This window comes from Synchiropus splendidus, chromosome 5 (genome assembly GCF_027744825.2).
Source record: "Synchiropus splendidus isolate RoL2022-P1 chromosome 5, RoL_Sspl_1.0, whole genome shotgun sequence".
Lineage (NCBI taxonomy): Eukaryota > Metazoa > Chordata > Actinopteri > Syngnathiformes > Callionymidae > Synchiropus > Synchiropus splendidus.
This window is the reverse complement of record NC_071338.1, coordinates 16,023,067-16,047,866: the sequence shown is the minus strand read 5'-3', so window position 1 is coordinate 16,047,866 and position 24,800 is coordinate 16,023,067. Positions and strand designations below refer to the sequence as shown.

The 24,800-nt window shown below is 41.8% G+C and overlaps 2 protein-coding genes across 4 annotated transcripts in view; one reads left to right on the top strand and one right to left on the bottom strand.

Moving 5' to 3' along the window:
• samd4a (sterile alpha motif domain containing 4A) overlaps positions 1-4,037 on the bottom strand; it is a 30,249-nt gene extending 26,212 nt beyond the window's left edge. For both annotated transcript variants that reach the window (XM_053864649.1, XM_053864650.1), the window contains exons 1-2: positions 3,932-4,037; positions 2,570-3,168 (exon numbers count right to left, since the gene is read on the bottom strand). In XM_053864649.1, coding sequence (XP_053720624.1) covers positions 2,570-2,765 — 196 coding nt within the window. In that variant the 5' untranslated portion in view covers positions 2,766-3,168; positions 3,932-4,037. The remainder of the gene's footprint in view (positions 1-2,569; positions 3,169-3,931) is intronic.
• Positions 4,038-6,089: 2,052 nt separating this feature from the next.
• On the top strand, positions 6,090-24,800 carry pacsin3 (protein kinase C and casein kinase substrate in neurons 3). 2 transcript variants are annotated; one of them, XM_053864575.1, is made up of 11 exons: positions 6,090-6,468; positions 9,155-9,241; positions 14,770-14,867; positions 16,588-16,744; positions 16,905-17,140; positions 17,794-17,949; positions 18,542-18,717; positions 19,882-20,002; positions 21,999-22,141; positions 22,361-22,527; positions 23,884-24,800. In XM_053864575.1, exons 3-11 carry the CDS (start codon positions 14,817-14,819, stop codon positions 23,991-23,993), a joined length of 1,317 nt encoding a protein of 438 aa, XP_053720550.1. In that variant the 5' UTR covers positions 6,090-6,468; positions 9,155-9,241; positions 14,770-14,816; the 3' UTR covers positions 23,994-24,800. The 2 variants fall into 2 exon arrangements, with proteins under 2 accessions (XP_053720550.1, XP_053720551.1); XM_053864576.1 differs by lacking the exon at positions 9,155-9,241.

The following is a 24,800-nucleotide window of genomic DNA, read 5'->3' as shown; positions in this document are numbered from 1 at the left end:
CTGTCATCACTTTTTCATTACATAAAGAAGATATTTCAGGTCTTTTTTAATAATAACTGTAAGACATAGGTTTTACAAACAACTCCATCACATTTTATTTACTCAACTGAATAATTAACAAAGATATGCAATGTTTGCATATTTGTCTCTCACTGACTTACTTCTAAAAATCTTACAAAAAGAATGTAGCATTTACCTCACTGTTGGCATGACATGTTATTTTGTTTAAATGGAAACGCTTCACACCTCCTAACTTTTACACAGTGGGGCAAAGATACAAGACATCAACCTTTGGAGAAAATCCCAAATGGTTTAAGAGGAAACAAATTCATTCTATATTACATGGCAGCCAATATTGTTTTTTCACAGATGAACATTAAATAAGTGACAATATAATTACAACGAGCTTTATTTGTTTGTTTATTCAGCATTATTCTCAATTTTTGGTGCAGCTGTCCTTTTTATTTGTATTTATTTATGAGCGGAGGGGTCATTGTGTAAAAAAAATGGAAATGGCATTTGAAAAATCTTTTCTTGAGCATAGAGACATAGAGCAAAAAAAAGCGAATACAAGGCTGTAACTAGATTCACATTATTTTTTTAAATAAATCCATCATGATGAGTTATGTTGCACTGATGACCTGACACACTACTACTTTAAAAATGGAATTATCACCATTCGGAAGTGTGTTTATTTTATGACAGTAAAGCGTCACTATCAAACCCGTGTCACTAGCAGAAGCAAAAGTGGCGCAGTGACGAGCGCCTGCATGTGTGTAGACGTCAGACCCGCATGCATGAATACACAGTCAATCGTCATCACAAATCACAGCCAATATTGGAATACTAAACACAAGACATTTAGGGTGATTTTTTTTCCACACAACTAAGCAGTGATGCATTGTTGGCATTACAAACTTTCCATACATGAAAAGCAGTCAAACCTGTAGAGCTCCTGCGCACAGGTCACATTCCATTAGTTATGTTTAACGAGACTACACATATTTGGTAGGAGTCCGACTACACTGCGGCTACTGTTCCGGGGTAAGTATGAACCGTTTTAATACACAACTTGGATTGATTTAGCTTCAAGAAAAGCAGTTTCAGTGAAAACACAGTGTAGCATGCAGTATGCAGATGTTGCCATAGGTACACAGAGGCGCTCCACAGCTCTATATTGCAGCAACACTTCATTCTATTTTTCATGAGACCAGTTGGTTGCTAGGTTCTTTGTTTCCATGGCCACGCTGCAGTCTGATGCAACAAAACCCAGTCAGAAAGCCCTAAGGGGTGCCGTGGTGCGATACCAACTCAGTGAGTGTTGCAACAGTACAGACTGGCATGCTGCCTGACTGATGTCTCCGGCTAAAACTAACAAAGTGCACACAAACTTCCACCACAATCGGTTATTGAGTGGCTTTGTGGTTTCTTCCGATCCAGGATTTCACTGGAGATTAACATCTACAATATTCTCCCTTTGTCTATGGCAACAAGTGTGCCCTCATCATTAAGTAATAGCTGTACACAGTGGAGCAACAAAAAGTAGTGCCTTAGTCTTTGAAGCAATGAGACCATCTGAGACCACTGAACAGCACACACTGGCTTCAGTACAAAGTACATCAAGTTACTTTGAATACAGAGTACACAAACTGCCAACACACAAGCTCATCTTGGAGACACTTCAAATGACCTGTATTCAATATATTTCAAAAAATTCATCATGTTGTCACTAAGTAATTTGTCATCTGTGACAGATCACAATCCTGTCTGTCATCTTCCAACATACTCATCTATTTCACAAGACACACTTTTATATCTAAACAAATCAACATATCAAACACTGGCAAACATTCACAATGCCTGTCACTTTAACTGAATTCATCCCTACTACCCTCCTGTAAGCACATCCACAGTCTTGACCATTAAGCAACCATTTGACCTCATCTTTGGGCTGAACCCCCAAAAACAAGGAGGTCCTAACTTCAATACTTCTTTCAGCTTTTTATGGCCTTACCGTAAATATTGAGGGATGGGGGGTGAGTTGAAATACAGCTCTAACTTGTTCAACGACCTTTGCCTCGAGCTGACATTAGGAAATGAGTTCTAAAAATGGAGTACTGTTCAATGAAGACCGAGACACATTCTTTTTAAGGTTCAGAAAATTCACATACAAACACATTACGAGGCAGTTCCTGAAACAAAAAGCTGGCGGCAATAAAGGAACGTAAATAAGCTATATATAGCTGTCAAAGAACAGGCAGGTTGTTTACACCCTCCAGCTTACAACTCTTCAACTACAAGGACAAACAAACAAAACATCCCATCAGGTGCTTCTGTGGCTTTCCACTTTTACAGACTGGTCTAGTTTCAATCAGTGAGTAAAGATTCTGGTGCTTGCCAAGTCGTTTCTCAAGGTTTCTTGAGTACACCACGCAGATGAGTTTGTATAGTGATGCAACATTGTGATTGTTTTCCGTGCTCTACAATGCCGAGTTCCTGGAGGAACATGCATGAAGACATCGTGTATCAAGGACATGGTTGATGCACAGACACGCGTGCGCTCTCCTACCTGGGTTGTTGGCCTCCGCCTCCAGAACCTGCAGCTCCGTACATTCAGCAAGCGAGTGCTCCAGGCAGAGCTGCAGAAAACGGGCCTGGGTCCGGCTCACCCTCTTCAGAAGTGATAGCAGTGCCACCGTCTGCTCACACTCGTTCCAACCTTTGAACCAGCTGGCAAGGACGCCTACCTGGTCACGAAACATCATGGTCTGCAGACGGGGGCAGAGGCAGGGCAAGACTGCGGCGGGACAGATAAGCCACCGCCCACAAACCTTCCTCCGACGTGAAAGCGGTCGAAAAGGTATCTGGAGTTGCTGGACACGCGGTGGACTCAGTCAGAAGATGACACGATTCAGCTGGAGAGCTGGGACTCTATTCTTAGCTTTGGTGGCAGCAGCACTCTCATTTCTTCTGGTGCCAAATTGTTTTACTCCTCTGTTTATTTTTGCCTTGCCTTGCCTTTCTTAATTTCTGCTGTTGTAATTGAGGTTGTCTTCAATCCCTGCATGAGAAGACACTTGAAAGCTCCTTGATATCTGATGAGTCAGCTTTCTCCACAGTGTCACATTGGTTTCCCTGGCATTTTTCTTCAGAGAACCCCTCCAAGACCTGCAGGAGAAGCATGAAAGCAGACGTAAATGACCTGCCTTAACCCTCCACAAGCGTTTCTCCTTGGCTGCCAGATCGATATTGAAACTGGGGCACAGTGAAACGCTGTTGCTTGGGCACTGAAGCAGCCCTCACAATCATTTATAGGTCGCCTCCTCGACGTCGCCTGTGCACAGAGGCTTGTGGCATTCACCGCCGAGACAAAAATAAATAATTTTCGTTTTTGGTATCCACCCATTCCTAAAAATACAGCTGTCTTTTCTGGCGGCGCTGCATCCCGGAATTTTCCAGAGGACGGACGCCGGGTGAGGTGGACCGTGAGTGGTTAGGCAAGCCTTAACCGACACGTAAAAGCCGGACTCTAGCAGAATTAGAGACGAAATGAGCTGCTAGTGGAGCAGACACTGAGCTCCAGAGGCTGTTAGCTGCTCTCCAAAACGGCCGCTTTGCTTCATCAGCAGTTACGTGAATATACACATATATGAACACTTGAAGTCTCAGAGAGAAGTTAGTCATGGCACTACCGAAAGTGTAATTGGGTAGCTATCACAGTAATAAAGTCAAGTTAGCGAGACAGAATTGACTATGACGAAATACATGAACAAATCAAATGGTTTGGTTTTCTCATCCAAGTGTACTAACCCTGTTTATTTTCTGCACTGGAGCCTGTTCCCCGGCAGGAATGAGAGGAGCAGTAATACATGTAAACTTTCAAAAAGTAGGAGCCGAGGAGTTATAGAGAGATAAATACGAATGTTTCTACCTCTTGGAGTCGTTTGCATCGCAGCGTGAGTCTCTGAAAAGGCGACAGGCTCAGTTTTCGGGGAGCGTTGCCCCTTCACTCTGGGTCTGTGGGATTTGCCATCTTGACTAACTTTTCCTCGGCCTAACCCCCTCACCACTGCTGCGCCGCTCTTGCACTTCCGGCAGCGGAGTTCAAAATAAGAGAGTGGTTCGGACACGTTCCCGTCAAAAGCATCCAAGGTAGCTTTGAATGCATAAAGACATGTATATAACATAACTTCAACTAAAATAAATGATCGCCCCTTTGCTTAGGTCTAAATTACATTGTATTGGCTAAGAATGAGCTGTCCATTGTACCTGAAGTTGTTCGCGATGGCAATTAATCTTCACATTGTTTATAAAATGCGTTCGTCAGACATTCAGCAAGGGTGTTCCAGTTGGGCTGTTGACAAAAGATTTATTTTGAAGTATCATTATATTGTTTCCGCTACAGTCCCAGCTAACTTGACAGCGGGAAGACTGCACTGCTGGTTTCCACATGCTAATCATTAACAGCGGAGCATGACGTCATGGACTTGGCAGCGCAAGGAAGCCCCAAAATAGCGCGCGAGAGACTGCAAAAGAGGGGCCGCCATGACGTCAGAAGCCAAGTGAGTGCGGATCACATGCATCCAAATCAAAAACAGCCTTGGAATGTACCGACGCCACCGGAATTAATGCTCAACGAGTCCCGTATAAGTTGTAAAAAGAGTATTGTGAAGCCCAAATGGGAGAAATAGGCTTCACAGCATGTGTAAAGGATTAAAAATATCACGCGTTCACTTTTTCCATGGACTTCTTCATTAACTTGGATGTTAGCGCTGTTTATTTGATGACAATGGCATCACATGGCATTCATAAATCCACACGTCTCTAAAATTGTTCAAATACGGGTGACAATCCTACTTCGGCCGCGCTTACTGTATGTGCAGTAGCGAGGAGTTCAATTGGCTCCTTTTGTGTAGAGAATCTAGCGCCATCATGTGGCTAAATGTTGCTATTACAACAGATGTTCACAAAAATTGAATGTAATAAATTCAAGTTACAATTTCATTCAAGTCATAATTAGGGTTTTGTATGTTTTGTGCTTGCGTCATCTTACGATCAAGTTTATCCCAAAGATTATGTTAGTGTGGAATCGATAGATGCGCAGTCTTGAATAATACAACTGTCTAATCTAATCTAATGTAATCTAATGTAATCTAATCTAATCACACATACTGTACACACGCACACACCCACACAAATAAATAATCCCTGGCAGCAAGTTGACCCTTTCTACCTTGATGATGGCGCGCAAACATTCTGGCGTCCTTATTCCCTGTTTTCTGTCTATGTTTATCAGATTAGAAGAGCTTCTCCGTTGTTTTTCAACGTTGCAGATAAGATTAACGGGCGCCCGCGACCCACTTTTTCCGCCCAGCCTGTAACATTGTTTCACTTTATTTATGATTTTTTTTTTTTTAATTTTTAGATGAATTTGGTGGGTATTTGGACAGCTTGCCACCAACAAAATATCATTATTATTGGTGCTGTTGTTGATTGTTTTTTTTTTTTTTTTTTTAATACCGAAACGGACTGTTCTTCATTTTCCGGGTGAAGTATGTCGAAAACCTGACTTAACATTGTCATAATGGACCTCTTCCTTAATATTATTCTTCACATAAATATTGCATTATGCGTAGATTTAGCTAAATACACCTAATTTCCCAGCATTTCTACCCGGTATTCACAAAGCACTCGAATGTACCACCCCACAAAAAACACAATATATTTCCTTAAAGGCCACATAGTAAATGAAATACCAAATAAATAAATAGGTAAATAAAATAGGTTTAATTTATTTGTTGCTCGCTTATTTTTATAAGAATGAACGAACGAACGAACGAATTGTTTAACTATTTGCATTAGAAGACGCACTTATTCTAGTTAAGGTAGATGGAGTATATAAAATGCAGCTGATTTGAGGCAGAATAATGAAAAAACGCACATTTACTATTAGTGTTATTATTATTATTATGGTAACCAGTCTGTCATTGCTCTTCTAAATTGCTTGACGCGCGCAGTCGGGCTCTTCCTCCTGACGGCCGGGGAAGGCGTCATCGAGCCCGCGCCGCGGACAGTGAGGGGTTAAACAGTAATAGGATGAATGGAGATTGAGGCGAGCAGCGTCTGATTACAGACTCCAGCAGCACCGACGGAGGAGCACCGTCTCTCTCTCACTTCCAGCTCGTCTCTCCGCAAGTCAACACGTCGCGCACCATTTTCTATCGAAGGAATATAGATCCACGTCGGTCATAAACTGTGGACAACTACTCTCCAGGCGCATCTGCTACTCGACTGGATTAACATCTAATGGGGGAAGCGGAGTGAACTCGCAGTTCGGGCCACCGTAACGCAGTCGCCCCCCCCCTTCACTCGTCTGAGCCTAAGTTTGGGAACCTGAGTGTGGAAGCTCTTGCACTTTTGGGCGGAACCGATCTCGAGTTGGCTCCAGCGGCCGCGGCTGCGTCTCAGGTAAGAGCTTCACCTGTGGACGTGCGTGAGCACGGCGATGCTGTCATTGAGCCAAATACAACTACACGGAGAGCTATTAAGTTAAACTCGGACGCAGTTGTTGCTTTGCTGAGTACGCGCCTTTAGATATGAGCGCAAATGAAAATGAAGTGAAGCGCAGGTGTCAGTGCAATTAGCAGCAGCGCTCAGCTGTTGCTGTTAGCTTAGCTTCATGCTACAATGAGGACCTCTCGCCTGGTCGTATGTTTCTGAGGACGGATGTTCGAGGGAGTGAGTCAGCCTTGGTTGAACAACTTTCACAACCGTCCCATCTATTAGGCTGCTTATACGTCAAACACTGTCACCTGTTGAACCAAAAATATTTATTAGGATTGGATTTGCATTCTTAAAATAAAAAAAAAAAATATATATATATATATTAATTGAGAATAAAATGTCATTAATTGATTATGACTGACGGAGCGCTTAAGATGGGAACCACATCCATCTTAGGTGTAAATTAAAATAAAACTAATATACACATGGAATACCAGAGTACATGAGAACAGTAAGATTGCAGCACTGTGACAAGTATTCAATGACAGAATGTTTTTGGATGAGGGTGAACACTGAACCTAAATTTGCTTTCTGACACGGCTTGTTGTGTTCAAGTGTTCTGAACTGGCTACTGTCCTCACCTTAGTGACGTGCCTCTGAATACTTGAATACTTTTGTAATACTTTCAGTTTCCTTTACCTGTGTCCTGTACTCATTTTTTCTCAACAACAAGATTAAGAAATTGAGAAACACATTTTCCATTACACGCTTAGCAAGTCACTTGGATGTTTGTTTATGTAATTAGGAGCAACCCAGTCCTGGATCACAGTTTATATATCTAAAATTTATTTATAGTTATTATTATTTATAGTTCGTGTAAAACCTTATATATGGGACAGACAATTCATTTTAATACCCAAAGAGCGTATGCTAATAATTGTGCTATAATATCCGCAAAGTTCTCTGCTCTCTTCAAATGACTGAAGTGACTGTGACACAGGTCACAGTTCGACACTATCAATTGTAATCGGACTTTGCAGTTGTTGGAATAAAGGCATTCTGACGCCTCATCATTGGATTCTTCAAACTACTGGGGGTCCATAAAGCCTCTATCATTTGGAACATCATTTACCAGGGCAGCTGATGAGATATCTTGGTAGATTTGTTCTGTTGTACTCAGTTGTTATCACAGTTCTCATCACGTCGCATATCTGCAGTGATAAAGGAAGGCGTGGCATGAAGTCCGAAAATAGCTGTGTAATAACACGGCTCTTATTACTTCATTAATATAACTGGCATATATTGGACTGTGTTACATTCACATTCATTTAGAATTTGATACCTCAATTCTTGTTGGTTATTACTCTTTTTTATTTGTAATTGTTCATGGTTAAGTGGTAAAATGACTGTGGACATGTTGAATACTTATACCTGGCTTAGAACAAGATATTTTGGTGAATAAGTCACAGTAACTCAGTCAAAAGAGTAGGTGGTCTTGCATACTTGTAAGGTCATGACCATGCATGGCTATACATACGTACAATCTTCCAACATGTGGGGCCTAGTTATGGTCAGGTGCTGATATGGTCCTGACCCACAGTGTCGGAGGGCTTGGGTCATATATTTGGTGTGACTCAGCATACAAGGCTGAGTCCTACTTTTCTTGAATGCTGTAGTTCTGTTTTTCCTTACATGCTTTTTATGGTTTATTAGGGCTGCAACCAACTGCTTTGATGGTGCACTAGTCACTCACTACTTAAATGATTAGTCACCTAGTCGACATGTGATGCGTGAGGGTTGGTGAACACAGCAACATGTATAATGTTAGTGTTGAAAATAATTATTCTAAAAAAACTGCAAATTGTTTTTAACACTGTTGCTTGTGTTGTGTTAAATATTGTTTTGAAACTTTATATTAGAATAGTGATTGCCCAAGTTGTGGTTTGAAAGATATGTTTGGCAGATGTTACATCTCATGATAGAATTTTTGGGTGGCAGTGGTCCCAGGGCCTCTCTTATTTCTCTGCAGTGGCTTGTACTGAGCTGTGCACACATAGAAAAGACAGCAATGACGTCACAACTAGTGAACTCATGAACCAGTTGGACTTTGAGTGGAGTCGGAGCTCTGAAATTGACTGGCAGGTGAAATTGATAGTACGATCAGTATTCAAGTCTCCGTAAACTGACTGCAAGAAGGTAATCAGTAGCTGGTTTGCTCTAAATACAAAACCCAAAATGGCCCGAAAAGGATGAAACATTTTTAGATCATTCACCAAGTTTCTTCATTTTCATGTAGTAGATGAGGCACATTGTGTTTCGCTGCATTGTTTTTAATACGTGTAATTGTGCCGTTGAGATATTGTTCTACAGTTTGCATGAGACCTGCTTTCTTGCATGCTTTACATTGAGAGGTGCGAAGTACGTTCATTGGGCTCTTTCATTAGATGCTCACTTCAGACTCCGTGTGTTGCATTTCACTGTTACTCCCAGAATGTGCCACCTTCACCTGCTAAGCATTTCCGGCTCTTATAACTGCTCTGGTGGACTCTGCAGGGATTCTGTCTGCTGCTGCTTCTTGCTGCTTCCCTACATATTTTAACAAACTGCTCTCTGTTTTCCTGTTTGCATCCACGTCTGCTGCTTCTTCAAGCATCAACTGTGCCTGTGACGCACACCAGTGCGGTGGAAGGCTGTTATTTTGGACCTCTGTCCACCTCTCATTTTTGTCTTTGATAAGGTGAGTTTTGCTTTGCTAAGTGTCTGAACCTGTCTTTTGTGTTGTTTCAAGGTGTTGAACTCTTATGGGAAATGGGTGAAATTTGCCACATTATTATTAATCTCTAATATTTGCTGTGAGCAAACACATTTATTTAGTATTTCACGCGTCACATCTCACTTATTGCAGAATATTTAATTTTAGTATAATATAGTGGTTTACCATGTTTTCTTTGGTTAAAATAAAGTTTTTAAAATCATTTTTTGCATCATGTTTTTGGTAAGTATTTGTTTAAACCACATTATATGTGCAAGGTTTATTAAAAAGCATTGGAATTAATCTTGTCAAGATGCCACTCTTGAATGAAATGTATATATAGACTTAGTATTTATATATAGAAACATCTTCCATTGAGTGCCATTTTTAATATGGAATTAAATATATTGTTTTTTCTAGACCATGAAACTGTGACTTGCATTATGAAGCTCAAACTGATGAGCTGAAGAATGATGCTGTCGTTCATTTGGACATAAGGCAAAAGCAGATTTCAGGTGAATGCAAACCAAGCTTCCTGAAAAATTTGAAGCCAAAGGAACACAAGTTTTTTTAGTTGCAAATTGGACGTTGACATCATGGGTTCTTTTATATTTACAATTTGTAGAACTCCTAAGAGGAACTAGTACAAACATGAAAAGAAGGCATACGGCATTGTGCTTGTGTAGTACAGTTGGGTTTCCATGCAGAGATTTGCTGAGCCACTATCCACTCTTAGTGGGTGGCATGAAAACACTTGTCAAACCACTTTTTGTTCCTTAGATTTAAGCCATTCCAGAATCTGCATGCCATCCCAATTCTGCATACATAGTCTCACCAAAAACTGGATTGTATGCCAGTAGCAGTTAAAAAAAACAACAACTTTCAGGGAGATATTTTCCAATTGGAGAAAGGACAAAGATAACATTTGTATCTCCTCTTCCAGGAAAACTATCCAGACATGTTGTGAGAACTGTATATTTCAGATAAGTACTAAAATGCCCATTGGCTGTAGCAGAGATGTTTGGCAGGCAGGGACGAAGAGTTTCTGTTCTCTGTGGTGTTCTTTTCTCATCTCCATGTTGCTCCACTGGGATATTCTGGTCAGTTGTGCTGCTGTAGAACTTTCCATGAGCTTCGTTCTGTGTTAGTCTGCGAGAGAAAGAGTGAGTCAATTCATGTTTTGAATAAGGCCCCTTTAAAATGAATTTTGCATTCATCTGATCCAGGCTTCCAGTGGTTCATGGAGGTAAAGCTCTCTTGCTTCAATGCAATTGCAGTTTTAACTTTATTTCCTGCCTCCAGGAAATGTAGTAACCCAGCATGACCGTGGCTTCTGAAGCGACGTGTGTATTTTTGTCAGAAGCAATCGTTTTCTGCACCGTGGTGTTTTGCTGTGGTTGTGGAATCGCTGTACTTTTTGAGAGAGTCTTTAATTCCAGAAAGATTCACCGTTCACCAACGTTTGGTTCCACAGCTGTGCTACATTCTCAAATCTGAACCCTGCCAGCTGTTGAGTAAAACACTGCTCCTGCTCACAGACTTTTTTTTTTTTTTTGCACACACTCATGAGTACCATCAGCTCCGCGGTAACCTTGCAGGAATGCAGCACTTCATGCTGTTGAGCCTTTTCTCTTGGTCTTATGTGCATAGTAGGAGACGGGCTGCAGGGGAACTGTTGGTGTACATTAATCAGATTAATGGCTGTGAGGTTTCCAGCTTATGAGGAACTGCCTCAATCCGTCGCTCCCTCCGCCTCTTCATCCCTCTCTCAGCTGGTCCTTCCCCTCCTCCTCTTTGGCCTGACCCACTTCAGTATAAACAACCACAATCTCTGGCCCTGTCTATTCCGCAGCTGAAAATCTCTTTTGGTTTACCATTTTGTTGTCACTGATAAATCGTTCTCTAGTGTGGCCACAGATATTAGTCATGCTGTGAATGACAATTGATTTTCAGCCACTACAGTTTTTGTCCTACTTTACAGTCCAGTACTGTTTGTATTTCTGGTTAGAACACAGACCCACTCAGACCTAGCACCTCACCGACCTCCAGTGCAGTAAAAAGTTACTGGATGTTGCGCCAGTGACTTCACTCAGAAAACTCAGCCGAAGCCATTGCCAACAGTTGTGGAAGAATAAATATTGAAAGAGAACACACACCCACGTCACAAATTCATACGAGCACAAATACAGTCTGACACTTAAATAAAATAACCATTCATAAGCTATTGTATTCACAAATGTGAGTAAGAGGACTATCTGCGCCAGCCTGTTTATGCGGGCATATCTCATAAACCTTCACTAACCTTGGGCTGGCGCAAGTGAGAGTAAACAGTTGAGGAGAATCTCTGAGAATCCCACACCCAGAAACTCACCCAGGAATGTTTAATCGGGAAAACCTGCGATTGCTTTGTCATGACTATGAGCTGCATTATTGTTGTATACCAACCGTCAAGTCAAATCAGTATTTAACCGCTTCTTTCTTTAGATTATTTCTTACATTGCCATCAATATCAATGGCTGGTGGGAAGCCAGTGACGAGTGAATGGCACAAGCACTGTTTTATTTTGTGCTATTTTCTTAGTGTTTGTCTCATATGTTCTGCAACATGCCTTAAGTATTCATGAATAGTTTGAGTCTCATATCTGCTCATGTTATCAGAGAAGACTGCCCAGTAGTTTTCATTAGTTTTCTTTCAACCTATACCTGGAATTCATTTGACATCTCTCCAGTGGTGTTCTCGGACACCCCAGGCGTTCTACTGCGTACTGCCATGGTGATGTCAGGGTTGAGTTTTGAACACATTCGCTCTTAGTTGTTGACTTTAATAGTGACATTGTTCAGAACTGACATATTTAAACATAACATACATATTTAAACTGAACAAGAATGTAGTTTTGCTTGTTTTTCTTGTAAACAGTAAACAAACCAAAAAACATTCATAATTTGTACTTGTCTCTGTAAAGTTTTTTTTCCCACCACTGGACACCTTTCTGTAGATTGTTGCATTTGACCTATCAGTCTGTGATAAATATTTTGCCAAAAGAATTAGAGTTATTAAAGCAGTATATTAAAATAAAATAATTAAAAATAATTAAAATGTTGCCTCGATATAAGAACATTTGTGGTTGTCAGGGAGGAGGCGTCCATTCAAGCACCTGGTGAGTCTGTATTTAGTCGAGATCTTTATTTATCGTGATCGTATAAATGCCCAGCTCTATGCTAGAGGTCTATATTGGAAAAATTGTGTTGCAGGGTATTGAATCCCTGTGCTTACTTAAACTCTGTTAACCATGGATTTAGACTTGGTGTTACCCTGCCAACTGATGAGGTTAGAGCTGGTGCTCACAGAAGTCTACTGGAAACAAGCACAAATAATGGTCATCCCCCAGGTTCTTAACTTAAAGTGCTGCTGTTTTCTATAGAGGAATAAGTGAATGATAGTTCTGACCCAATGAAAGAATGCCCCGTGGTCTCCAGCAGTTGGAGGGTTTCCAGCATGTGCAGCTGGACGGTCTCCCAGACCTTAGAGTGGAAAGATTCTTTTTTTCCATTTAAGCTTTTAAGAATCTCATCAGATTCAACTGTAACCTGGAGGAAAGTATATTGATCATGGCTATTTATTTCTTTAAATCCTGAAATAAGAGACTGGGTGGTTTATCGTGAGGTTGAGTAAAACAAAATATTTTTTCACCCTCATAGCTTTCTAGTATGTTTTCTTTGGTCGAACTTAATAGTCGTTGCCTTGAACTAAAATCATTATTCAAATGGATGAGTCGACAGTGAGATTCTCAGAGTGATCTGCTGTTTGCTGCGGTCTTTACCACAACAGTCGAACAGACCAGAGTGATGCTGTCACTTAGGATTTAGGAGTGTCATTAGCGGGTGACGGTGAAGTCGCTTTTCTCATACTCCTCCATGATCTAACATGCTAGCAGCAAATTCCTGACACACGCCCATCCCAACGTCCTCCGCTTGCTCTGCCCACATGCAGCGCACACTGCGCCGTTGTGACAGCCTCGTATTTAACTTGTACTATTATAGAGCAGCATGGTTTGGAAGGAGCACATGTTGGCACTTGTCTTCGCTGTGGGCTGGTCTGACATGGAGTTTTGTTTAGACTCGCTCCCACTGGCTTCTCGCAGACTTCACCAGGAGTTCAGCCCATGAAAAGATTACAAACAACTCTTGTCCAACTGGTGTGGGAATCTTCTGACCGGCTGGGAACAAAGACGCACTATCATTACCTTAGAATAGTCTTGACGTTGCATATTTCATGATAAGTGGACACCTCTGCAAGATACCGTCATTTCATCTGAGACCAGTTATCAGAGTGTTGTCAATCATTAGACGGGACATTTTTACAACAACAAAAAGTAATTTATTTACATTTGGCAGACACCATTTGTTTATAGTCAAACAAATGGGTGTTTCCCCTTTTGGAGCTGTTTCTCGCAGTGTCTTTCACAGGAAGTTGCTCGTCCTTGAACCAGCGTTCCAAGCGGATGGCAGGAAGTTGATGAATAGCAGTTCAGTGCAACTTGCCCACAACTACAACACAAAGTCTTGCTTTTGCACATTGACCAAAATGTATGGATTTAAAAAATACATGCAGAAGAGATGTGCTTTAACGCACATGACCACCGGTTCAGGTGAGCCTTACAGTCTTGCAGATTTATAGGATGTGGCTCTTTTCAGCTACACAGTAAAACAATGTGGCTCTTAGCCCCTGTCTGGTTGGCCACCCCTGGTTTAAATAGAGGGTGGAAATGTTTCCATGACTACTGCTGGGATTGTGCTGAACTAGTGTTATAGTTGAGACCACCTAACCTGAGATGGAGTTGAGACAGGCTCTGTGAGCTCTGGAATCTAAGACTAGGTCGATTCAAGACTCGGTCTGGGGCCCTCAAATTCATGGTGTGCTCTCGGTATTGACTCTGTCTCAGGTAGGGTGCTCTCCACTAGGGAGCTGAAGAGGAGAGTACAGGATGGGATGGGTGGAGGCGACTGCCAGGGGTGATCTGTGACAGATGAAAGTAGACCAGCCATGGTTTAAAAAAAAAATGTGTTCACAGGCAATGACCCAAAGACAAGACTATGAGTTTGAAATGTCAGAGTTGAAAATGCTCCGGTTTCATGGGGAGTGAGTAAGAAGGACAAGATAGGAAATGAGTGTTACTCAAGTTAAAGCTAGGGAGGCCGGACTAAGGTACCAGGTAAAGGGAAAAGAGGAGGTTGAATTGATAGGAAAGTAGCTAGAGACGGTGCACAAAATGGGTTTTCTGTGCCGTTTCATCTCTGTTGACTTTTATTACTTCTGCTTATCAGTGAATGAAATGAGTTGTGTGCCTGGGACCACATGTTTATATCAAAATTATTCATAGATTCCCCATTTCCCAATTGAGTTCATTGCAGTCATGTTTTATAGACAAAATTAGAGCTGGGCAATAATATTGGGTATACTTATTCTGTTCAGAACAAAATGACTCTTTTCATTGGATTTATTCTCTGTTCCAGTTTCTTCTCTAGCCGCCATCATTCTGTGCTGCAAAGGTGACCACAGAATGTCCAACGGAGACGTGGCGGATCTGGGGAGCTCCGGCAGCTTCTGGGAGGTAGAGTAGTAACGTCTGAATCTTTGTGTTTCTACCTGTCAAAATGTGTCATTATCTGATGAGGTCAGGTGAGCGGGTAGCCTCACACTCAGCACTCTCTGCAGCAGCAGGTCTAGACGGTGCATTGTTGTTGGCCTTGTAATTGTTTCTTGGTGACTGATGGTTTTCCATTAAAAAAAAAAAAAATCCTGTTGCATCTGCTTGATCCTCACTGGAGTTTTTTTTGTTTTATTAAATCTTGATTGTGATTTAAAGAAGAAGTAGTTACTGTAGAAATTTCTGTTACTAGTTTGATTTCCATGCTGTCGGTGTATGACTCTTAAATGATACTGGTGGCAAATGAACGACCAGGGAGCGTGTGTGCAGTCAGTGTGTCAGCACCACCCACTCTGTCTGCCGCTTTCCTTCGCTGTCCTTCTGCAATAGGGCTTTTTCATTACACCTTCTCAATAAATGTTGTCTGTCCGTCTTTGTGACAGAGGGACAGGTATAAGCCTTGGGATGTTTGTCGTCTACATGTTTAAGATGTGAATCATTTAGTATCATTGCCAGTTATTTAGGAAAAACCATGTTTTTTAGTCTGTAGGGTCTATTTGCACTGCAAATAATGAAATGATAAGACAGTATTTGTCTTCCAGAGTATCTGTAGTGTTGACTTGAATATTTGTTTTTGTTTGTAATAGCAGTTAAACCTGAATTGCTTTTTTTGTTTAAACCATAGGAATGTTTTGTTGCTCCGGCATTTAAACATTGTGATCTGAATACTTTCAGTTGTGTTCAACTTGTCAGCATCCATACATTTGAGTTACACCTTATGTATTTGGGATTTTCTATTGTTTGATTCAGTTCTTTTTCAAAATCTTGAACAGAGATGGGCCCAGCGTGGTGGTACTGTGCTTGACCCTGGCATGCCGTAGGTCAAAGGTCAAAATCTTATTGAGCCTCTTCTGGTTTGGACTTTGTGTGTGACTGAAATGATGCTTTTGAGTGTTGTACCTTTGTCCTTCAACTGTAGATAACTTGCTTTAGATATGCTTGCATTGACGCCCTTGTATGCAACTGGGGACGGAAATCTCTAGAAGTGAAAACTTTTTGGTTGTGAAAACAGTCCAGCTGTGTGTGAGTTTGGGTTGAGCCCTTGGCTGATTACAGTTCTTAATAATGTGTAACTTACTAGAGAGGAAGATACATGAATATTAAATTGCTGTGTGATCATGTTTTACCTTTAGTCTTTAGTGTTTTTCAGATGCCCTACGGTTACGGATTGTCACAAAGGCTCAAAATGCAGTGGCATGCTGCCAGTGCTCTGACTAAATAGAAAGTAGCTTTGAGAAACCCAATTGATCTTTGTGATATATTTAGAGATATTTAAAATAGAAAAATACACTTTTTAAAATGTTCAAATTCTACTAAATGTCCTAAATCATACATTACACAGTGGTCAATTGTAAATAATATTTGCACTGTATGTTTACATGTATGCGTCACAAGTCATTGATCTTTAAATTGAAACACTTTCAATTTGTTATTAAAAAAAAAAATCTATATTCACACCACTAGTTTTGACATTTACACAACAAGGATTGTGCAAACCCTTTATGTCCTTCCCGTCTCATACTTCGCTTTTTAATTCAAGATCATGTTGTGGATGTAACAAAATGCTTAACCCCCTGTCTAAGATGTGTCTCATTTCCTCGAACCTTTTTGTGTTTTGGATAAGCCGGGGAACTACAAGCGGACGGTGAAGCGGGTCGATGATGGCCACCGGCTGTGCAACGACCTGCTGAGCTGTTTCCAAGAGAGGGCAAGAATCGAGAAAAGTTATTCTCTGCAGCTGAGCGACTGGGCCAGAAGATGGAGAGGAATTGTGGAGAAAGGTGAAATAAAGCACCATTAATGAAGGTGTAAACACTTAGTCTTGGTCATAGCAATACTGTAAAATGTTATGCGGTATTACGCGTTTCAGCTGTAGTGTCGCTTCTTTTGAATCACACGTCTTCCAAAAGAATTGAAGGTACACTTGTCCGTCTCTTCCAGGACCTCAGTATGGGACACTGGAGAAGGCCTGGCACGCCTTCATGCAGGCGGCCGACAGACTGAGTGAGCTGCATCAAGAGCTGCGAGACCGACTGGCAGGTGAGGACAGCGAGAAGATGAAGAACTGGCAGAAGGAGTCCTACCACAAGCAGATCATTGGAGGCTTCAGGGAGACCAGGGACATCGACGATGGCTTCAGGAAAGCCCAGAAGCCTTGGGTTCGAAACTTGAAGGAGGTTAGTGTCTTTTATGTGTTCCGATGTGATGAATTATTATTGATTTAACATTAGAGATATTGAAAGGCATGTCACATTACTATTACATCAAGAACTCGGATAGTTATCCTGTTACACAGGGACATCAAAACAAAAAATATAGTGCAAAGCCAAAGAGGGTTGACTTTTTCATTTAAATTTTTGGTTCTGTTTTTTTTAAGCTCAGCTTATGTTATGTCAGAAATACCGGTTTGATTATGAACTTGTTGCACTACTAACATGTGTTGAAGCCACTTGTTAAAGCTAAAAGGCATTTGAAATAATGTCAGTCTGAGGGGAAAGTAATAAATAAATAGTACTAATAAAGTAATAATAAATATTTATTACCCACAGGTCCAACTTTTATTCTGTACATGTGAAGAATGTATTTCCTTTCCTTCCTCGATCTTGGTATTTTGACTTTTCACTGTTTTCCTATTTTGTGTCTTCAAAATAATATATAAATCCCTATGTCTTTTTTTTGGTGTATTCACAAATGGAAGGAACATTTGTTCCCCAGTCGATGCTCCCATCCTGTTTGTTCAATAGATTTTCAATTTAAACACACAAACATTGTTGTTCCTCATGGCTTGTCCGAAGTCTTTCCTTTGGTCAACGTTTCTGCATGTGTCCAGCTGGAAACCTGCAAGAAGACCTACTACCAAGCCAGGAAGGAGGAGTGGACGGCCATTACCAGGGAAACGCACGCCAAGGCAGACCCATCCAAGTCTCAGGAGGATGTCCGCAAGCACACGGCTCGGGTGGAGCGCTGCAGCCAAGAGGCCAAAAAAGTACAAAGCCGTCGCAAAACACACATTCAGACGCTTTAATTAACTTCCTGGAGAGTCGGCCTAACCTAAACTTAACCCGGGACTGTTTTGAAAATGTGACGGTTTATATAAACACTGACAGGACTGAGGCAGGACCTCACTAGTGATTGCAAGTATTAAAAAAATGTATTTCCCTACAGGAGGCATGGAATAAAGGGTGCATAGCTATGCATGTTTTAAACGTTGGGTGTGTTCAAAAAGGTATTTTGGTTTGCCTGACTGGGCTTGTTGCCGCTGTATTCTGCTCTTAACGCTCCTGGACCCGAAGAGGGAAGTGAGGAACCAAACAAACTAGAGGAAATCCTGACAGGGGTTCAAAATGTTTCAGCACCGAGTTTGAACCTCAACAAGATGAAATGCCTCCAAGTACAGAAAGTTATATCCTCTGTTCTCTTCATTCTGCCCCGGTTTGTTGTGTAGCGGTGAAGTAGGCACACATTATCCAAGCACCCCCACTCTTGCATTGCCTCTGCTTTTATTCTTTTTTTTTGTGTTGGGTGGAAATTATGTGTGTAGAGAGAGTTTTGTATTGATACAGTTTGTCGTGTCGCAGGCAAAAGAGCGGTACGAGAAAGCCCTGGAGGAGTTGAACCGCTGCAACCCTCGGTATATGGAGGACATGGAACAAGTGTTTGACCTGAGCCAGGAAGCTGAAAGAAAACGCCTGTGCTTCTTTAAAGAAGTTCTGATGGACGTCCACACACATCTCGACCTGTCCAGCAAGGAGGGGCAAGTTATCATCGTCTTGCTTCACATTACATTTTCCTCTTTAACCCACTTTCACCTATGAACATGCCTCACAAGGGTCTTTATTTTCAATGGTTGGCAAAAAATCACAAAGAATCACATCAGTACATTCAGAAGACTTAACACATTTATTAGGCTTTATTGAGGATATTTTGAATGTTTATAGCCATGAGTGGCAACTTATGACAGGGTTTATGAAGTGTGAAATATTCTTAATTTAAGCTAAAATTATAGTAGTTTTATTTAGAACTGTTGTCATTTTTGCATGGCATTATCAAGCATTATGTATATATTAACTTCACTGCTTATGATGCATTATCAACCAACATAACTATAAACTTTCATAGTTTTTTGATGCATTAAAATGAATGCACCAACGATGCAGTTTATGAGACCCAAATTCAGATGTACTCGAGGCTCATAGTTGGGCTTGTGTGTTCATGGGTACTGCCCTAAGAGTGGTCAGTGACGTACCTGTTTTGTATGAGCAACGTGTCACTGCCTGGTGTTTTGAGAATCACCTCATGTCCTGCCGAGGCCACCGTACTTGGGAAAACCAGAATTGCTGAGGAGAGCGGCTCATTGTAGTAGTTGTAGTGTCGTAACAGAGATGTGAAGATGATGGAATTTAAGGAACAGTTGTCCTCCTACCGTGTCAATAGGTTCTTTATTTTGATATGAAATAAATCGTGTTTTACTGGGTAGAATTTAGTTTGGCGCTCAAGTGGTTTACCTCAATAACATGACCCAAAAAGTAGCTGAAAGTACTTCATGTTGCATGAAATATGGATGTAGTTTAATCCCTGCTAGGTACAGATAATTGTACTGAAGATATGTGGTTCAACTACATCAAGTTTTAGTCTCCTCTAGTCTGGACAGTGCAGTCAGTGTCCGAGCTTCACCCTTTCTGCTGCTGAATGAATCTTCGTCCTATGTTAAAGGAAAACACCGTTCAGCCTTCCTTCTGACCTCTGTAGTCACCATTTCCTCATCCAGCAAATTTCAGCCGTGGGTCGATGAGCATTGGTCACCAATGACCTCCCTGCTCTATTCAGTGTATTTAAATTGGAAGTATCATCAGCCTCTAGCAGTGGTTCAGTCATCACACAAACTAGTTAATTATTGACGCTCAAGTTTGTCCAGCAGGTTCAAGGACCTGTACCAGGATCTGGGTCAGACCATCCGAGCAGCCAATGATGCTGAAGATCTGCGCTGGTGGAGGAACACCCACGGCCCTGGCATGAGCATGAACTGGCCCCAGTACGAGGTTAGAGGAAACACACAGCGACATCCAGCCGAGTTAGGAAATACACTTGGCAGATCTCGGTGAAAAGATGAAGAAGATATTTTCTTTCTGTCAATCATTGACTGCAGTCAGGAAGCACGGAACAGTGAGTTTCTTCAGACAAAATGAGTTGCCAACTCTCAAAGACTGCTTTGTGTGACTGGCTGTCTTACGTGGGGGGTCTGGAATGTTGGGCGCACATATTACAATATTTATGAAACTCTGGTGAAACTCAGAAAGGCCTGATTCATATAAACCCTGAGGCAATTACATTTCCTAAAGGGCCACATGACAAACTGTAACAGTTGTGAGGAGCCATCATCAAAAGAAAGACAGTGATGACTACAAAACATGATGGAAAAATATCCAAAATATATACTTAAGTAACAAGTACAAAATTAACCTAAGAAGATGAAATCTGATTAAAGATATAAAGGAGTGTAAGTATGCCATGAAATCTATTGAAGTATTTCATTTTAATTTGAATATAAGTCAAGTGTGGACTAGACATTCATGATAAATAGGCAATTTATTTTAAAATATATGTTCAGTATTACTTCAATGTAGTTTGAGCAACAAGAAAAAAATTTAAAAAATGAAGAAGAAAAAGAAGAAAATGTTATTCTTTAAACAAGAACATGCTACATTTACTGCTGGAGTGGTTGCGGCGGTGGTGACCAAAAGAGAGAACAAAAAAAGGCAGAAGTATTAGGCCATCTTAGTTATAGTTTTAGTCTGCGTCAAACGGGCCACGAAAATACAGGCATCGGGCCGCATAATGCCCCCGGGCCATGCTTTGCCCAGGTCTGCTATAAACCTGTGCTGCATTCAAGCCATGTTGCATAGATGTGAATACAAAATAAAGATTTTCTTCATAAATGTTGAAGATTCTCTGCAACGGACATTCGTAACTGTGGACGCAGTTCAGCTTCCCAATTTGTCATTTACCTGATGCGTCCCATTAGAGTTTTAACCCGGTTAGTAGCATATTTAAAGCTCAATTTTTGCAGAATCTTGCAGCACCTCATGACACTTTTTGTTTGCTGCAAAACTGCAGACCCCTAATCTGTGTTATAGTACATGCTGCAATGTTCCAGACAGGACTGTCCTTCATTTCCACTGCAGTTCAGTGTGTCCTTGAAGTCTCCATCACACACACAACCTCTGTTGTAAGAGCAGATGAAAGGATAAACCGCCACCTTCAGAATGAATGTTAATGATACTCCAAGTGGTTGAAGTTTTTAACACAACCCCTTTACATGAATGAAGTACTCATTTTGTAACGTAGTTCTAACTGTGTTACCATTTCTTTTCTATTCTATTGATGCCCTGCTGTGGCATGGCTCCCCTGGCAGCCATCTTTAGAATTTACTCTTGTGTGTCTGCACGTACAAACGCAGCTTTAAATGATCTCATCATGTAGTAAATATATTACAGTATGACATTGAAATAAATGTTTGTATGAGGTAAAGCGACTTTACTGACACCCTGTAGATAAAAAATCCTCAACATCAGCTGACCTCATTCGCCCTTCCGGTCTGAGCTGAAACTAGAACCAGAAACTGCTCTTGAGTCGAATGAGCTGATCTGTGCTGTGAAGAGAACCTGTTTGGTGACTAAAGTCGGCCTTGAAAAAGAGTCTGACGCGATCGTGCCCACAGCAGTATTGGTGACATGGTTGAAGCATCATCAAATCCAGTTGTAGTGATGTTCAGCCAGCAGGAAAGAAGCCTCCTCAGATGGTGTGCTGAGCAGGTGTTCTGTCACAAACAACACCTGTCACACATATCCTCACATGTAACGCACAGACGCAGGCCCAAGTCAGGCCCACTGAAGGTGGATCTGCAGCTGGATGTGCACACTCTGGTGCCCAATATGATTCAGAGGATGGGTCGTCCGGAGCCTTCTTTGATGTCGTGGAACGAGAGGTGGCTTTGATGCCTAAGCTGTCTGTCTGTCTGTGTGTGTGTGTCTGCAGGAATGGTCGCCTGAGGCCAGTCGCTCCATCAGCAGAAAAGAGCGTGGAGGAAACTCGGAGGAGAACGTGGTCACGCTCACCAACATTGTGTCTTCAGGAGACAATGACATCCCCCACAGCCCCGTCACGCTGGACAGCAGCAGGTACAGTACGCCCGCTGGGCTCAGAATGCTGAGGTCAGACAGTCTCCATCAGGCCAAGTGCTTCAGCTAAGCTGACATTTGCTCTTGGACTGAATAATAACACTAGTGCAGAGATGGAGTGGTTGTTGCGTGGCTACTCCATCATTTCATGTGTGAAGAACTGGACCTTTTTTCTCAATGACCTGTGACCGTCCTCATCGTCCAATCCTCTGATTTTAGGATAAAAGACGAGTCGTCTGACTGGATGGATGAGGAAAGTCCAAAGAAGCCGGTGGTGAACGGCGGGTGGGAGGCAGAGGACGAAGAGGAGCAGGTAGTGGGAGTGCGAGTCCGTGCGCTGTACGATTACACGGGCCAGGAGTCCGACGAGCTCAGCTTTAAAGCAGGTATTAACCCGCACTAACACTGGGACATCACGGGAGACTCTTCTCATTCACACCTGTGATGCCTCCATGACGCACTCGCTCACTCACTCTCTCCTGTCAGAACACACATGAGCTTTGTCCTGGAGTTGTCTGTCTCTCTGTTGGTTCTCCTGCTCTCTGGACGGATGAGTGTGAGAATGAACGTCTCATGCAATAGTGAGTGCACGAGGGAGCAAACCGACGAAGACTGTGTTGTAAACCTTCATCGTTTTTCACAAACTTGATGATCCTTTTGATCACCATTTTTTCGTTGGAAGTCATGGTGAGAGCTTCTTGTTTGTGAACACGCAACTAACTACTTTGATCTTTTCGGATCAAAGTTCAAGTGCACTTGATCACTTTTGGCTTCTTTAATGCCACTACGTTAAAACTGTGAAGGTTAACTCTCAGTACGACGGACCAAAAAAGTGACATAAGGAGTTCATCAAAAACATCAGAATTATGGGCCATAATTCAGCATAATTGCTGCAATAAATGAAAATAAATGATTGCATGATAACATATTAAATGCGTAGATATATACATGTATCAGAATCAGATTAATATGTATATATGTAATAATAACAATATATTATGTTACCATGTAATCATTGTTATATATGTGTGTTATGTATTTTTTTCTGCATTCATCTGTTTATTCAATTATTTCTCCTTTTATTGTTGTCCCTCATATTTCAGGAAGTTTTTAGAACCAAGTGGAAGACAATAGATGGTTAGTAAATGAATGTATGATTCCTGAGCTCAGGTGGGTTTAGAAATGGCGCTCTGTCCTCGGCAGGCGGCCAAAACTCTTAAACCTGCCGTGACCCCATGATCCAATTTTCTAGGACTTGACCGGCTGTCCATTTGACCGGGTAATATTATGTCACCGGCTGAGTCGACACTTTTGAGACTGACTGTCTGACCCCTGAAATAAAGGAAGAAAGAAATCTGGTGTCAACTGAGGTCAAGGAGGAACTTCTCTGGGGGTGAAGTAGCAAGATCGTCGTGGTCGCAGTCAGGAGCTCATTGCAGTCTTCCTTTCACCTGAGATGGCTTTGTGCTGGAGAACATATGGCTCTTGATGTTCCTGGGTTTCAATGAAATCCACCGACAGAGTCTCTTGAAGATCACAGCAACTTTTGATTATTTGGTTATTTGTGGTCGTGATGAGATTGCTATGTTCTCTGCTACTGTTGTGCTGGGTGGGAGACGCCTTGAAGCTCCTGTGGTCCTCAGCCAGGTGGTGATCTCTCTCCTGACTCTCCGCTCCAGTCAAGAGTGACTCCCAGTCCTACAGTAGCTGCGCCACTAACGGGTTTGTTGTTCTCCCTGCAGGAGAGGAGCTGCTGAAGCTGAGTGAGGAGGACGAGCAGGGCTGGTGCAAAGGTCAGTTGGGCAGCGGTCAGATTGGCCTTTTCCCCGCCAACTACGTCCAAGTCCCTTAATGCCCTGCCCCTCTCTCACTCCGCCAACGGTACCGCCACAGTCACGATGCCACAGACGGAGCTGCCGATGCCGACCTGCAGACTCCATGTTTAACTCACAACTCACTATTGTACACTTCTGAGCTCCGTTGTCGGACTTTTCCTCAGTTAAGGAGACAATTCACAGCTGGATTTAAATCTCTCCCTGAGCAGAAAAAAGACTGGAAACCTTTCATGAGGCTCCTACAGCTTTTTTTTTTTTTTTTTTTTTTTTTTTAAATATGTATACCTTTTTTCAGTTTTTGGCTTCTACAAAACAAAATGAATTAAGTAGATGTGCTACCTTCGCTCTTGGTCCATCATTAATTTTATGGCATGAATCACACATTTAGCAGTGAGGCAGTTGTGGACCGGATCACTGGACCAGGTTCACCCCAACTGGAGGAGGCTTCGGAAGCTCCGATTCCTCATCAACATTGAACACTTTTCTTTCCCCTCCATAAGCACCATAGTCCAGTAGAATCTTTGACATCTTTTACTTGTTTTATTTCCATACTACTAATTTAAATTTCTTATTTACTCAGTAGCTCTAAGATGAAAGTCAGAGGGTTGATGTAGTTGTCGCCCCTCGCTGTACAGATGCTGGACACACGTTTCTCTCTGGTGTTGGGTGCACTTTGATGGTTGAAGGGAAAAGTCAGGTGGGTCGTTACCGTGTCGTTCTGAAGCTGACGATTGTGTATTTTATTTCTGAGAAATGTATCATGTACAGTGGTAGCAGGTGGCAATAAACAACTCGACCCATTTTGTGTCTGTGTTTGATTCCAA

Bases quoted from the DNA above. Each gene is read 5' to 3' on its own strand.
- pacsin3 (XM_053864576.1), top strand. From the start codon at position 14,817: ATGTCCAACGGAGACGTGGCGGATCTGGGGAGCTCCGGCAGCTTCTGG. The intron at 17,141-17,793 runs GTTAGTGTCTTT...GCATGTGTCCAG, and splicing joins GGGTTCGAAACTTGAAGGAG to CTGGAAACCTGCAAGAAGAC. The intron at 20,003-21,998 runs GTTAGAGGAAAC...GTGTGTCTGCAG, and splicing joins TGAACTGGCCCCAGTACGAG to GAATGGTCGCCTGAGGCCAG.